The sequence below is a fragment of the Phocoena sinus genome, chromosome 3, assembly GCF_008692025.1.
Source record: "Phocoena sinus isolate mPhoSin1 chromosome 3, mPhoSin1.pri, whole genome shotgun sequence".
Taxonomy (NCBI): domain Eukaryota; kingdom Metazoa; phylum Chordata; class Mammalia; order Artiodactyla; family Phocoenidae; genus Phocoena; species Phocoena sinus.
In genome coordinates, this window is record NC_045765.1 from 53,987,295 (window position 1) to 54,002,021 (window position 14,727).

The 14,727-nt window shown below is 44.9% G+C and overlaps 1 protein-coding gene across 12 annotated transcripts in view; it reads right to left on the reverse strand.

The window, feature by feature from the left end:
- Window positions 1-14,727, reverse strand: part of LOC116751273 (protocadherin gamma-C4) — a 176,498-nt gene that overhangs the window by 108,122 nt on the left and 53,649 nt on the right. For 2 of the 12 annotated variants that reach the window (XM_032626975.1, XM_032626977.1), the window contains exon 1: window positions 145-2,705. The exons of 7 other annotated variants lie outside the window; for them this stretch is intronic. In XM_032626975.1, coding sequence (XP_032482866.1) covers window positions 145-2,550 — 2,406 coding nt within the window. In that variant the 5' untranslated portion in view covers window positions 2,551-2,705. Of the gene's footprint in view, window positions 1-144; window positions 2,706-4,998; window positions 7,581-10,034; window positions 12,565-14,727 lie in introns of those variants that run through there. 3 more of the 12 variants (XM_032626976.1, XM_032626968.1, XM_032626978.1) reach the window with 3 other exon arrangements.

Here is a 14,727-nt window from a genome sequence, read left to right on the forward strand (position 1 = left end):
CCCCATGATGATTGGATATACAGCTTTCTGATGAGCTATAATATTCCTAAGACAACTACAAGATTAAAAATATAATATATATTCATATGAATAAAGAAAACTGTGAAGATGATGAAAAGGAGTAGACACTTAAATGGAACTCACCGCTGTTAGAGTTTCAGGATGGGAAGTTGACTCACTGGAATTACAAAGTGGAAATAAGGCCCCAGACGAATCACCACAAAGTATGTCTTGTCCTGAACTCAACTGCTCATTACATTTTAGAAAGTTAAACTCTGTCTTTCCAGTATGGGCAACGCACAGATTGTAGGAATAAGGTAAAGTTCCTTCACTGTAGTTGGGGGGAACCACGGGGCCAGACTTGACACAGACACCAGGCTGAAAGCAGCCCCAGGCAGCGGGGCTGGAGGAGCGTCGAAGGTGTAGGGCGACCGCCAGAATCACTGCCAGGAGGAAGAGCACCGAGATCAAGGCCAAGGCCACCACCAGGTAAAACTGCAGCTCAGCTTGGGGGTCAGTGGGCTCAGAGTGGTCACTGAGGTCCGGCAGCGCCTCCTGCAGGCTGTCCGCGAAAACCAGGAGCAGCGTGGCGGTGGCCGAGAGGGCCGGCTGTCCCCCGTCGCGCACAGCAACCAGCAGGCGCTGGCGGGCCGCGTCCCTGTCGCCCAGGGCCCGCGCCGTGCGCACCTCGCCCGTGCGCAGCCCCACGCTGAAGAGTCCGGGCTCGCTGGCCTGCAGCACGTGGTAGGACAGCCAGGCGTTGTGTCCAGAGTCGGCGTCCACCGCCACCACCTTGGTGACCAGGTAGCCTGGCTGCGCGGCGCGCGGCACCGTGTCGAACAGCGCCGAGCCGTCGGGCCCCAACGGCGGGTACAGCACCCTGGGCGCGTTGTCGTTGCGGTCGCCCACCAGCACGCGCAGGCTCACGTTGGTGCTGAGCGCGGGCGAGCCGTGGTCGCGGGCCTGCAGCGTCAGCTCGAAGGCGCGCAGCTGCTCGTGGTCGAAGGCGCGCTGCGCGAACACCACGCCGCTCTGTGCGCTCACGGACACGTAGGACGACAGCGCGCGCGGCTCCAAGTCGCTGGCCAGGATGGAGTAGGAGATGTGGCTGTTGGGCCCCAAGTCTGGATCTGAAGCGCTAACTTGGGCAATGGAGGCTCCAGGCGGGTTGTTCTCGGCCACGTGGACCACGTAGGAGGTCTGGTGGAAAACAGGAGCGTTGTCGTTGACGTCAGTAATATGCAAGGTGACACTTGTGCTGGTGGAAAGGGGCGGCTTGCCCTTGTCGGTGGCTGTGATGGTGACATTGTACTCCGGTGTCTGTTCTCGGTCCAGGGTCCCGTCTGTTACCAACTTGTATGAATTTTTGGACGAAGAGATTATCTGAAAAGGTACTTCACCCTCTAATCGGCAAGTAACCTCCCCATTCTCCCCGGAATCTCTGTCATGTATTTTGATCAAAGCAATTAGCGTTCCCGGCACTGCGTTTTCCAGAATCATTTCGACTAGGGAATGGAACTTAACATCTGGCCTATTGTCATTTTCATCTTGAATGTTAATTTCAACTGTACATTGTGCAACCAGTCCTCCGCCATCCCTCCCTTCCACCACGATAGAATATTCCTTGATTTCTTCAAAATCCAGTGTGTTTAGAGTTGTAATTTCCCCATTCTTTGAATTCAGACCGAAGACTTGCCCGGTCCTGTAGAAGGAATAAGTGATTTCTGAGTTGACGCCCTCGTCCTGGTCGGTGGCTGACACCTGCAACACAGTGGTGCCTGGGGGCACGTTTTCTCCAAGGCTGACTCGATATACGTCCTGGCTAAATACCGGGGGGTTATCATTGGCATCAGTGACCTGGATCCGGAGCTCAGTAGTGCCATTTAGGGGTGGATCTCCACGGTCTGAGGCCGTCAAGACTAAACGATGATAACCCTGTTGTTCCCGATCTAAGGGTTTCTCCAATACCAGTTCCGGGTATTTACCACCATCTTGTTTCTCCTTACTTATCAACGAGAAACTAGGGCTAAGAGAGAGTTTATAAGTCTGCAGAGAGTTCAAGCCAATATCTGCATCTTCCGCGACTTCTAATATAAATCGCGTGCCTGGCAGCGTAGACTCACTTATTTGTAGCTCAAAGGAATTTTGCATGAATTTTGGTGTGTGGTCATTAACATCCTCGATCTCCACACTCACGTGATAAAAGTTCAATGGATTTTCAGCAACAGCCTCAAATTCTAGAGCACAAGCCGGCTTCTTTCCGCATATCTGCTCCCGGTCTAGCCTGCTGCTAACAAGTAACTCCCCGCTCTCTGAGCTCACAGTGAAGTAAGGCTTCTCCGAACTGACCCGCAGTTTTCGAGTCGGTAACTCGTGGACACTGAGTCTCAGGTCCTTGGCGAGGTTCCCCACCACCGAGCCCTCTGGCATCTCCTCGGGAATCCTGTAGCGGATCTGCTCAGAGAGCGCCAGGCAGAACAAAGACAGCAGGAACGGAAAGAGCACTGGCCGCCTCTCAGCCCAGCCCCTCTCCCCAGCTCCGCTCCCCATCCCTCTTGCTCCCCTCAGCTTGCTCACCGGCTTGGAGACGCCGGATTACAAACAATCTCTGTGCCGCAGTAGTCCGGAGTTCCGAACAGCCTTATTCCGGCGTGGGGGGTCAGGCAGGGTTTCTTCTTCTCCAGAGGAGGAAGCGGTGGAAAGGCTAGCGAGTCTGAGATGGGGAAAGTGCGCTGCGTCTGCGCGAGGAGGTCGCGCAGCTCCAAAGCTCTCCACTTTGGCCAACAGCGGCGCCCAGAGTCCACACTAGGAAACTGCAGCCCCCGCTGCTTAAGTTTAAACAGCGAAAATAATTATAACCGTGTGCCTAATTTAATATGCCATATTTTTATGTTAATATATTTAATACCTTACATTATCAAGACTTCCTTAAGGTATCTTTTCTTTTGTTTCCAAATTATTAGAAATATCATGTTGGACCTGTATACAAACTTACATATATTGGTCCATTTATTTCACCATTCTACAAACATACATTGAACTTTTGCTTTGTGTTAAGTACTGTCCTTGTCAGTGGCCATATAACAAAGAATAAGACACAGGTCTTGCCCTCAGGGAGTTTATTGTCTGCTAATTTCACGAATCGTTTCTGTTTATTAGCTATGATATATAAAAAAATTTTAAGCTTCTTTCACTGATTCCTATGTTTATCCCCAACATTTCTACATACTCAATGCTATTTCATATCACATATATTAGAGAAATCAATACTGTTGAAAACTATTTTGTAAAATTGTGTAATTTTGTACCAATCCTCAAATATCTCCTTCTGATCATCTCAACACTCTCTTTACAAAATAATTTCTTTTTACTCTTCTATCTCAAGGAGTATTCATTCAAAAAAACTGTCCCTATGATGTAGCCAGGATATTATTTACTGTACCTCCTACTTCATATCTCAAAATTAACTGGCTTATGTCATGCCCAATATCACATATAAATTCATCCTTAAAATGTATTGAAATGTTAGTCTATCCTTCCATACAAAGTCACAAAGGGATATTCTAATAGAATGCATTAGCTCCTTATCTATGTACTTATGTTATGCTAAAGTAATGGCTTCAGAATTGGAGGAATTGAGCTCATGGTAAATGTATTTACATAAATTCACTGAATGTAGTGACACCTGTTCTAATTATTTTACTCCACTTGTTTAAAAAAATTTTGCAATTAGTGAATGCTTTGAGCAAGAGTATTGGGGCAACTTTCCACACACTTTTTAAATTTGCAAAGTGTCAACAAAATAGCTGTCTCCTCAAGTGACTGTACACCCAAACACTACAAAAATATGAAGTTAACTCCTACCCATTGTATACGCAAAATTGGAAGGAACATAGCACAATCCCTGGGAAATGTCCTTTTAATTACTAATGAATAATTCATTGTGATTTCCACTCTCATCTGATGACAAATCAGAGGTTAGTTTTATTTAAATGCTATAACAAGGGATACGGAAGTCATATAGTCCAGACGGAATCATTTTTAATTGAATCATTTTTGATTGGTTTGTTTAGAATTTGTGTACATGTAACTTCTGTTCTTAAAACCAACACTCTCGAACTCTAACCATGAGAACACAGCACATTTCACATGGCTGTACAATCAAAACAGCTCATTGGAATTCTAATGAAACGCGTTCTTCTGTATTTTACAAAAGTCATTTTCAACAATTTAAAATGACATGTTATTGCAAATTTGATGGGGGCAGGGGGCAATGGACATTTTAGGCTTCAGATTCTATGTCTCCATTGGTATGAGTCCTGGGTGGCCACTGACACACAAAAACAGTGGTGTGTGTGTTAGGGACCAGTCTCATCTACCACCACCCTTTAAAATATGTTTGTTTTGAAATATAAGAAGTACTAAAGCTTTGAACGGTAGTGATCCAGATGCAGGGCTCAGAAAAGAGGTTTAAAGTGAAGAAAATTTCAAGAGCCTAGTTTTAGTTTTAGCAAAGAATTCTTAGGATTCTTTGTAATCCTAAGAATCCTAAAAATTCTGAGATGTATTTTACTTTTACTAAGCTAATACAAGGGTTTAGAAGCCTCAATAATTTTTTTAAGTTTTAATTTATATGTATACATATATATGTGTGTATATACACACACACACATATATTCCTATATATAAAACGAACTGACCATATGTGATTGGGTAACTATTTCTTAAGTGAATAAGTGATAATTGTGGTAAAATATGGAAGGCTTTAAGAGGTCAAGAGTTCATATTTAAACAATCTTGTCTAAGCCTTTGGAAAGCAGATAAAACAGTTATGTTGATTAGAACTCAATTTTATGGTATCACTAACACAAAACTTTGTGGTACACCTTAAAAATTATTTTTAAACTTTCTTCACAGTGCATGTTTCAAAACACAACTTAAATGTATAAAAAATATAATTCCTCTAAGAAGTAAACGTAAACAAAGAACTGAACTCACCTGAACAGAAGCACCTTCATCCCTACATTCATGAAAATCTCTGGATGTTAACAAGGAATACTTTTTCTCACAGCTCTCCTGGCTGATGAACGTGTCCGCATAGTTGGGCTGCGGGAAGATCACGTGACTCCCCCGCGAATCAGAGGTAAGGGTGACCTCATGGGAATAGGTCTTCAGGAAAGCCTGTACTCCCTCCATGCCCACAAAGCCTGAGGCTGGCAGGCCTGCCAACCCGACGCCCGAAGCCTGGAGAAGACTCGACTTGTGCCACCGCCACAGTCTGAGAGCCAGCAGCACAATGACAAAGGCGAGGAAGATGCAGGAAACAACTGCCACTGCCACCACCAAGTATAGTGTGAGGTCTGAATCATCAGAGCTGGTGGGGGTCCTGATACTACCCAGGTCGGCAAGGACTTCTGGGATGCTGCTGGCCACTGCCACGGTGAGTGTGACGGTGGCAGAGAGAGGGGGCTGGCCATGGTCCTGGACCGCCACCACCAGGCTCTGCTTGAGCGCGTCTCTGTCCAGCAGGGCCCTCGCTGTGCGCACCTCGCCCGTGTGCAGCCCCACCGTGAAGAGACCTGGATCACTGGCCTTGAGCAGGTGGTAGGACAGCCAGGCGTTCTGACCTGAGTCTCTGTCCACAGCCACCACCTTGGTCACCAGGTAGCCTGGCTCTGCAGAGCGGGGTGCCAGCTCTACACCCGTGGAACCATCGGTGGGAAGCATGGGGTACAGGATCTCTGGCACATTGTCGTTCTGGTCCAGGATGAACAGGCTCAGTGACACGTTGCTGCTGAGTGGAGGGTCCCCACTGTCACTGGCTGTCACCAGTAGCTGCAAGTCTTGGATCTGCTCATAGTCAAAGGAGCGCAGTGCATATAGGACGCCAGTGTCAGAGTTGATGGAGACATAAGATGAGAGAGGCGTTGCCATGATGGTGTCTTTGGTCAGAGAGTAAGTGACCTGGGCATTGTTGCCACTGTCAGGGTCATGGGCCATCACAGAGAAGATGGAGGCACCTCTGGGGTTGTTCTCCAGGATATAGGCTGAGTAAGAGGCATGAGGGAAAATGGGTGGATTGTCGTTGGTGTCTGCCACGTGCACGGCAATATGAATTTCAGTAGATAGAGGTGGGGTTCCTAGATCTGAGGCCATCACTGTTATATTATACATAGAGATCTTTTCTCGGTCCAAATATTCCCATATCACCAATCTATAATAATTATCTATTGATTTTTCTAATTGAAAAGGTAAGTTATCACGTGTGTAACAGACAACTTGACCATTCTTCCCAGAGTCTCGGTCATGCACATTCAAGAAGGCAATTACTGTCCCAGGAAGAGTATTTTCCAAGACTGGGCTAAACAAAGATGTAATGGTCACTTCGGGTCTATTGTCATTGACATCTTCCACTGAAATGAGCACTTTGGTCCGTCCCAGAAGTGCCCCCACATCTTCAGCCTGTATTCCCATGTCATAAAATGCACATTCTTCATAATCTAAACTCTTTGCTGTTGATATTTCGCCAGTATTTTCATTAAGCTGGAATAACCGAGATTGTTTTTCACTAATTTTCCAGAATTTATAAGCCACTTCTCCGTTGGTTCCCTCATCCGGGTCGCTAGCGCTTACAGTAAGCAGCCGGGTGCCCGGGGGCACGTTCTCTGGGACTTTCACTCGGTAAATCGGTTGAGCAAAAACCGGGGCATTGTCGTTTGTATCCAACACTGTCACTCGGATGTGCACTGTGCTGGAGCGACGCGGTTCGCCTCCGTCGGAGGCGATGAGGACCAGACGGTGAGCAGCCTCCTCCTCGCGGTCCAGGGCGTGCTCCAGCACGAGCTCTGGGCTTATAGTTCCGTCGTCTCCAGTTTGCACGTCCAGGGAGAAGTGGTGATTGGGGCTGAGCTGATAGCTCTGCAGGGAATTCAAGCCCACATCGGGGTCAACAGCCTCTGGGAGTGGATAACGTGTTCCGGGCAAAGCAATTTCGTTAATTTTTACTTCCAGATTGTCGACCTGGAATTTCGGATTATTATCGTTGATATCAGTGATTTCTATTTCTATTCCCCAAAGTTTCCCTTTATCCTCAACCAGAATGTTAATATTTACAAGACACCGCGCGCTCTGAGCGCAGAGCTCCTCCCGGTCTATCCTGCCCGCGGTGACTAAGCTGCCGCTTCCCGGGTTCAAAGCAAAGAGCTGCATCCTACCTCTGGAGACGATGTGGACTCCGTGCTGCGCCAGCTCTTGTGACTCCAGCCCCAGGTCCTTGGAGATGTTCCCCACGAAGTATCCTTTGTCGCTCTCTTCAGGCACGGAGTAGTGGATCTGTCCTCTCCCGATCTCCCCTAGCGTGCCCAGGAGTGCGCAAAGCAGTACCAGATCGCCGCGTCCTCGGTAATTCTTTGGAGTGGCCATTGTTCTTTCACTAAGGAATCCACTCAGAATCTTCACTGGGCATATATGTCTTCTTTACCTTGTTGCTGCTTTGCAGATCATCTTATGGAAAGCTGGAGTTTCCCAAATTTAGGGGCGGAATTTTGCTGCAGTCCTGCAGTTGGTTTGTGAGATCTGCCGGTCTTTGTGAGGTCGGAGCCCAGAGTATCCGGATGGTTTTTGGTTACATTTATCTCCAAGTAGGTGAACAGCGGCGCTTAGAGTCCTAGGCAGTTACTGCACTCAGATTTGTAATATTGCATGCTAGATTACTTAGGAAAAAGTTACTACTTGCTTTTTATAGTTTGGAATAATTTATCTCTGAATTCATATTTTAAAAGTAATTGCCAAGAAGTGTGGGATGAAGTAGGTTTAAGTCTTACAAAGTATTATTAAATGACCAGATTTTGGGGTTAGTGTCATATTAAATTACTCAAATTTCTGGAATATATTTACTCTTTTAAAAATAAAATTTTGTTTCCTATTATGCTCTAAGCTTTATTGTTAATATCTTCAATATCTATTATCAAATAAGAACTACAGTTATCACTGGAAATTAATTCATTTTTAGACTAAACTATACCTATTGGAGATGACTGACCCAGAAGTTGTCTTATTTGGTTTAAAACAATTAATATTTATAGTAAGCTTCCTGTAGAGTTGTTGCCTTTTTTTTGTTGTTGTTGCCTTTTAATATTTTTTTAAATGGCATTTTAATTACACATTAATAATAATGTTTTCAAATTAATATTGTGATGTTTTACTAGGATATGTGCTTTTACTTTGAAGTTTTATCAGAGATTATTTAAATTTTATATATTTTCTATTTGAATAGAAAATACTTGAAAGATACAAAGGAACATACAATGAAAAGCAAATTTTCATCCTACTCTTCTGCCAGGGAGAGATGATTACATTTTAAAGCCGACTTAGTTAATTTTTAAACGTATACATATAATCTAAAGGTAATTTTACCTTAACTAGTACTTCGATCAAAAGAACCACAAAATTATCACTAAGGAGTCAAAAAGTGCCAGTGCAAGAATAAATGTCTCTTTTCTTCAGCAGTTTGTACAGTGGCCATTAACTGAGGCAGTTGCTAAGGGAAATCTAGCAAAGGCCCAATACAATGTATTATCATCTTGTGTATGTACTTGTATGCACATAAGACTGTCAGTCTTGTCTAAAATTTGAAGAATTCAACATGTTATTTTTCTCCTAGAGATAGTAGCATGACTAGAAGACCTCTAGCTATATTAGTTTAGGGCTACAAAAAAAAAAAGACATTTCAAAAATTACATAGGAGAAGTGTGTGTGAGAGGAATAACAGAGGCCAAAACATTGTGTTTTCTTTGATAGAGGAAGCCTATAGAATGAGCATCAATACAGATTAATCCTGAAAAACCTATGCTGCAAGTAAGGAGAACATGCTTTTATCTTCTGGTGAACATAGTGAATCTACTGATAAATAAAATGATTTTACACACACACACACACACACACACAGAGCACAATGAATACAATTACAGTAGGTCCATCTACATAAAAATACAGGTTAAGAGACATTATTCTAGGAGCTTTTGCAACAAAAGAGAAGTAAATATAGGAAACAATATTAGATTAATATGGAAACCATTATAGTTAAATCAATTAAGAAAACTACCTAATTTTAGCTTATATTTTTTCTTTAAAGGTTTATTTATATGACTGCCTACATTTACATTTACAGTATGTCCAAGCTGAAAAAAAATCACAATATATTAAGCTCTGGGAGAAAAATTTAGGGAAAAATCTCAGTAGTTTTACGGGAGACCCTATAACATTGCCTAATGTTTCCCTTGTAGATAAAACCACAACTTGACTGCTTTGTAAATCTGAGCCTGGTAAGACACCACTAAAAGACACGTAATTGCTCCGAATTCAACCTCCCTTGAAGAATGGTATGACAGCTTTTAGACTGGCTTCTACACTCTTAAGACAATGTTTGGATCGAAAAATTGTATATAGGCACACAATATTTTCAGTTTGGTTCCAGAACACTACAATAAAGGGAATAGCACAATAAAGCGGGTCACAGAAAGTTTTTGGTTTCCCAGTGCATATAAAAGTTATGTTTTAAGTGTGCAATAGCATTATATCTAAAAAATGTACATGCCTTAATTTAAAATACTTTATTGCTTAAAAATGCTAACCATCATTGGAGCCTTCAGTGAGTCAAACATAATCTTTTTGCAATAGTAATATCAAAGATCACTGATTATAGATCGCCATGACAACTATAATGAAAAAGTTTGAAATATTTTAAGATTTAAAATATTGTGACACAAAGACATGAAGTAAGCAAATGCTGTTGGAAAAATGGTGTCAGTAGAGTTGTTTGACCCAGGCTTGCCACAAACCTTCAACGTGCAAAACAACAACAACAATGAAAAAACAAAGACTCAGTATCTGCGAAGCGCAATAAAGCAAAACGAAATAAAACAGAGATACGCCTGTATTTTCTTTTTTTTTTTTTTTTTTTTTTCTGTATTTTCTTGTGAATATGGAGAACTGTCTAGACCATAAGAAGCAGGTTATACTTACAGGAAACTCACCTGATGGGAGGTTGACTCACTGGAATTACAAAGTGGAAATAAGGCCCCAGACGAATCACCACAAAGTATGTCTTGTCCTGAACTCAACTGCTCATTACATTTTAGAAAGTTAAACTCTGTCTTTCCAGTATGGGCAACGCACAGATTGTAGGAATAAGGTAAAGTTCCTTCACTGTAGTTGGGGGGAACCACGGGGCCAGACTTGACACAGACACCAGGCTGAAAGCAGCCCCAGGCAGCGGGGCTGGAGGAGCGTCGAAGGTGTAGGGCGACCGCCAGAATCACTGTCAGGAGGAAGAGCACCGAGATCAAGGCCAAGGCCACCACCAGGTAAAACTGCAGCTCAGCTTGGGGGTCAGTGGGCTCAGAGTGGTCACTGAGGTCCGGCAGCGCCTCCTGCAGGCTGTCCGCGAAAACCAGGAGCAGCGTGGCGGTGGCCGAGAGGGCCGGCTGTCCCCCGTCGCGCACAGCAACCAGCAGGCGCTGGCGGGCCGCGTCCCTGTCGCCCAGGGCCCGCGCCGTGCGCACCTCGCCCGTGCGCAGCCCCACGCTGAAGAGTCCGGGCTCGCTGGCCTGCAGCACGTGGTAGGACAGCCAGGCGTTGTGTCCAGAGTCGGCGTCCACCGCCACCACCTTGGTGACCAGGTAGCCTGGCTGCGCGGCGCGCGGCACCATGTCGAAGAGCGCCGAGCCGTCGGGCCCCAGCGCCGGGTACAGCACCCTGGGCGCGTTGTCGTTGCGGTCGCCCACCAGCACGCGCAGGCTCACGTTGGTGCTGAGCGCGGGCGAGCCGTGGTCGCGGGCCTGCAGCGTCAGCTCGAAGGCGCGCAGCTGCTCGTGGTCGAAGGCGCGCTGCGCGAACACCACGCCGCTCTGTGCGCTCACGGACACGTAGGACGACAGCGCGCGCGGCTCCAGGTCGCTGGCCACGATGGAATAGGAGACGTGGCCATTGAGTCCCAGGTCAGGATCCAGCGCGCGGACTTGAGTGATGGAGGTGCCAGGAGGGTTGTTCTCTGCTACGTGGACCACGTAGGAAGCCCGTTCGAAAACTGGCATGTTGTCGTTTACATCACCGATGTGCAGGGTGATGCTTGAGCTGGAGGAGAGGGGTGGCTTGCCTCTGTCAGTGGCTGTGATGGTGATATTATACTCAGGGGTCTGCTCGCGGTCTAGAACTCCATCTGTCACTAATTTATACGTGTTTCTTGAAGTATTGAGTATTTTAAATGGAACATCACCTTCTAATTTACAAATAACTTCTCCATTGTGTCCGGAATCCTTGTCACGGATTTTGAGCAAAGCAATGTGTGTTCCCAGCTTGGTGTCCTCCATAATAAGATCTGGTAGAGACTGGAATATCACTTCTGGGACATTGTCGTTTATGTCTAGGACTTCTATCTCCACGGTACACTGGGCAATCATTCCTCCACCATCCTTTGCTTCCAAAACTATGGAATATTCTTTGACTTCCTCAAAATCTAATGCATTTAGAAGAGTAATTTCCCCAGTATTAGAATTCAGGTCAAACTGGGTAATCTGGCCTGCTTCAGTGAAAGAGAAGGTGATCTCGGCATTGACACCCTCATCTTGGTCGGTGGCCATAACTCGAAGCACAGTGGTGCCTGGGAGCACGTTTTCTGGAAGCTCCACCCTGTATAGTTCTTGGCTGAATACTGGAGGGTTATCGTTGGCATCAGCCACTAGGACTTGTATCTGTGCAGTACTGCTTAGGGGTGGATCCCCGAAATCCAAGGCCATCAAGGTCAAGTGGTAGGACGTCTGCTCTTCCCTGTCTAAAGGTGTCTTCAGTACCAGCTCAGGGTATTTACTGCCATCTAATTTCTCTTTAATCACAAGTGAGAAATGATCATCAGGACTGAGCTGGTAATTCTGTAGTGAGTTGGTACCAATATCTGCATCATGGGCAGATCCTAAAATAAATCGTGCCCCAGGCTTTGTGGACTCACTTATTTGTAGCGCAAAGGAATTTTGCATGAATTTTGGTGTGTGGTCATTAACATCCTCGATCTCCACACTCACGTGATAAAAGTTCAATGGATTTTCAGCAACAGCCTCAAATTCTAGAGCACAAGCCGGCTTCTTTCCGCATATCTGCTCCCGGTCTAGCCTGCTGCTAACAAGTAACTCCCCGCTCTCTGAGCTCACAGTGAAGTAAGGCTTCTCCGAACTGACCCGCAGTTTTCGAGTCGGTAACTCGTGGACACTGAGTCTCAGGTCCTTGGCGAGGTTCCCCACCACCGAGCCCTCTGGCATCTCCTCGGGAATCCTGTAGCGGATCTGCTCAGAGAGCGCCAGGCAGAACAAAGACAGCAGGAACGGAAAGAGCACTGGCCGCCTCTCAGCCCAGCCCCTCTCCCCAGCTCCGCTCCCCATCCCTCTTGCTCCCCTCAGCTTGCTCACCGGCTTGGAGACGCCGGATTACAAACAATCTCTGTGCCGCAGTAGTCCGGAGTTCCGAACAGCTTTATTCCGGCGTGGGGGGGTCAGGCAGGGTTTCTTCTTCTCCAGAGGAGGAAGCGGTGGAAAGGCTAGCGAGTCTGAGATGGGAAAGTGCGCTGCGTCTGCGCGAGGAGGTCGCCAGCACCAAGCTCTCCACTTTGGCCAACAGCGGCGCCCAGAGTCCGCACTAGGAAACTGCAGCCCCCGCTGCTTAAGTTTAAACAGCTAAAATAATTATAACCGTTGTGCCCAGCTGAAAAACCTTTTTTAGATGTCCGTATATTTAATAACGTTTAATTTGTACTATTAGAAACGTCATTATCCCAACTTTCCAGGTTTTTAGGTAAATCAGGTAGGTTTGATATATAAACATCTATATACTGACATAATTATTCCCCGACTTTCAAATCCGCCCTAGTAATAGAAGGATAACTATAACACAGACTTGGCCTAAACGATCTCAGAGCATAGTAATTGTGAATACTTATTAATTAGCAATATATTGGATAAGGTTTTATCTTTTTTTTCCTCGTCGCCTTTTCCCTTACTGTTTTGGTACCTAATTCAATTTTTCCACAGAGCAACAGTAATGCTGAAATTGTCTTTTAAAAGGGCAAAATTTTTTTTTGAGCACAGGCTCCGGGCGCGCAGGCTCAGCGGCCATGGCTCACGGGCCCAGCCGCTCCGCGGCACGAACCCGTGTCCCCTGCATCGGCAGGCGAACTCTCAACCACTGTGCCACCAAGCAAGCCCTAAAAGTGCACAATTTATACTTACCTCTCTTCTTCCAAAACAGTTTCAGTGATTTCTTTATAGTAACATTTCTTGATTTTAACTTCCAATATCTCACTTAAAGAAATGATGCAGCCTTTTAGAAAAGAGCCTATCCCTCTCCTTCCCATTGCACGATTATTTTCCTGGGTACAAAATGCAACATAAATCTCCAAAACTACCAGGGGAATAATATATTTTGCTTTGCAACACAAACTCACTAAGCATGGTCTATGTACTGAGGCACTTGTTCCCACTTCTGTACTTATCACATCCCGTAATGACGGTTGAAGGAAATAGTCCCTAGAAAGTTTATTTGCAATAGCTCACTGAATTTAGTGACGATTTCTCCCCTTTGTTTAAAAATATTTTTAATCATCTAATAAATTTGGTTGGGGGGGTTCTTTTTCAAAATACCTGATAGCCACATTTCTGCCTCATAGGGTGTCAGTAACATTATCCTCTCCCCCAAGTGATTGTACATCTGAACACTTCAGAATGTATGAAATGTACTCCCACAGGACTGCACAGACCTTTATATGCAAAACACCACCTAACACAACATTATGCTAGAAAAAATGTGCTCTTACCTAATACTCAAAAGGTCCCAGTAAACAAGATTACCTTGTCATCAACTACTTCCTGGTACTAATCAACTGATGTACTGAGTTATACTAAAATGTTGTATAACAAGTATAGAAGTAGTTAATTGCAGACTAGATTACTTCTAACTGAATTTTTCAGCAGACCCAATAAGTAAAATTCACTACTGGTCTAGGACTTGAGTGTATGAGATGGTTGTTTCACAAAGCCAGCATCCCAAATCTCCCACTTATAGAGCCCACATACACACTTTGAATGACTGCATCACTAACACAGCACATTAGAATTTGGGGTAAAAACATGCAATGGCCTATTTCACAAATGTTACTTATGACACTTGAATGGCATTTTATTTGATGTCACATTTTATTGGTTTTGGACAATGACCTTTAGTGTGGTATTAGACTCCATGCCTGTCATTGATAAAGATCTCAGTGAAGCCTGACACACACACATTTCATTCTTTAGGCATCCATCTAACCTTCTACCAGGACCTGACTTTAACAGACAATTGTAGTTTAAATAGGTCAAAAGCCATGGAGGTTTTCAAGGTCACCAGGGGGAGTTACATGGAAGCAGAAGCAAGGCACAGAAAAAGTCTTCAGACTGAAAAGTTTTTCAAGAGCCTTTTATAGATCTGATCTAAAGAGAGTCCTGAGAAAACAGAAGTGTACTTTCTTAAGAACCTCATGCAATGAGAAACACTTAACAATTCATTCTCATTTATAAAATACATGAATTAAGAACACCATGTGGAACATAAGTAGAAGGTATAAAAATGCGATTATCCACTTATTCACAATCTTGTCCATATGCTTTCACTATAAATATGACGCCAAAACCTATGTCAATAAGC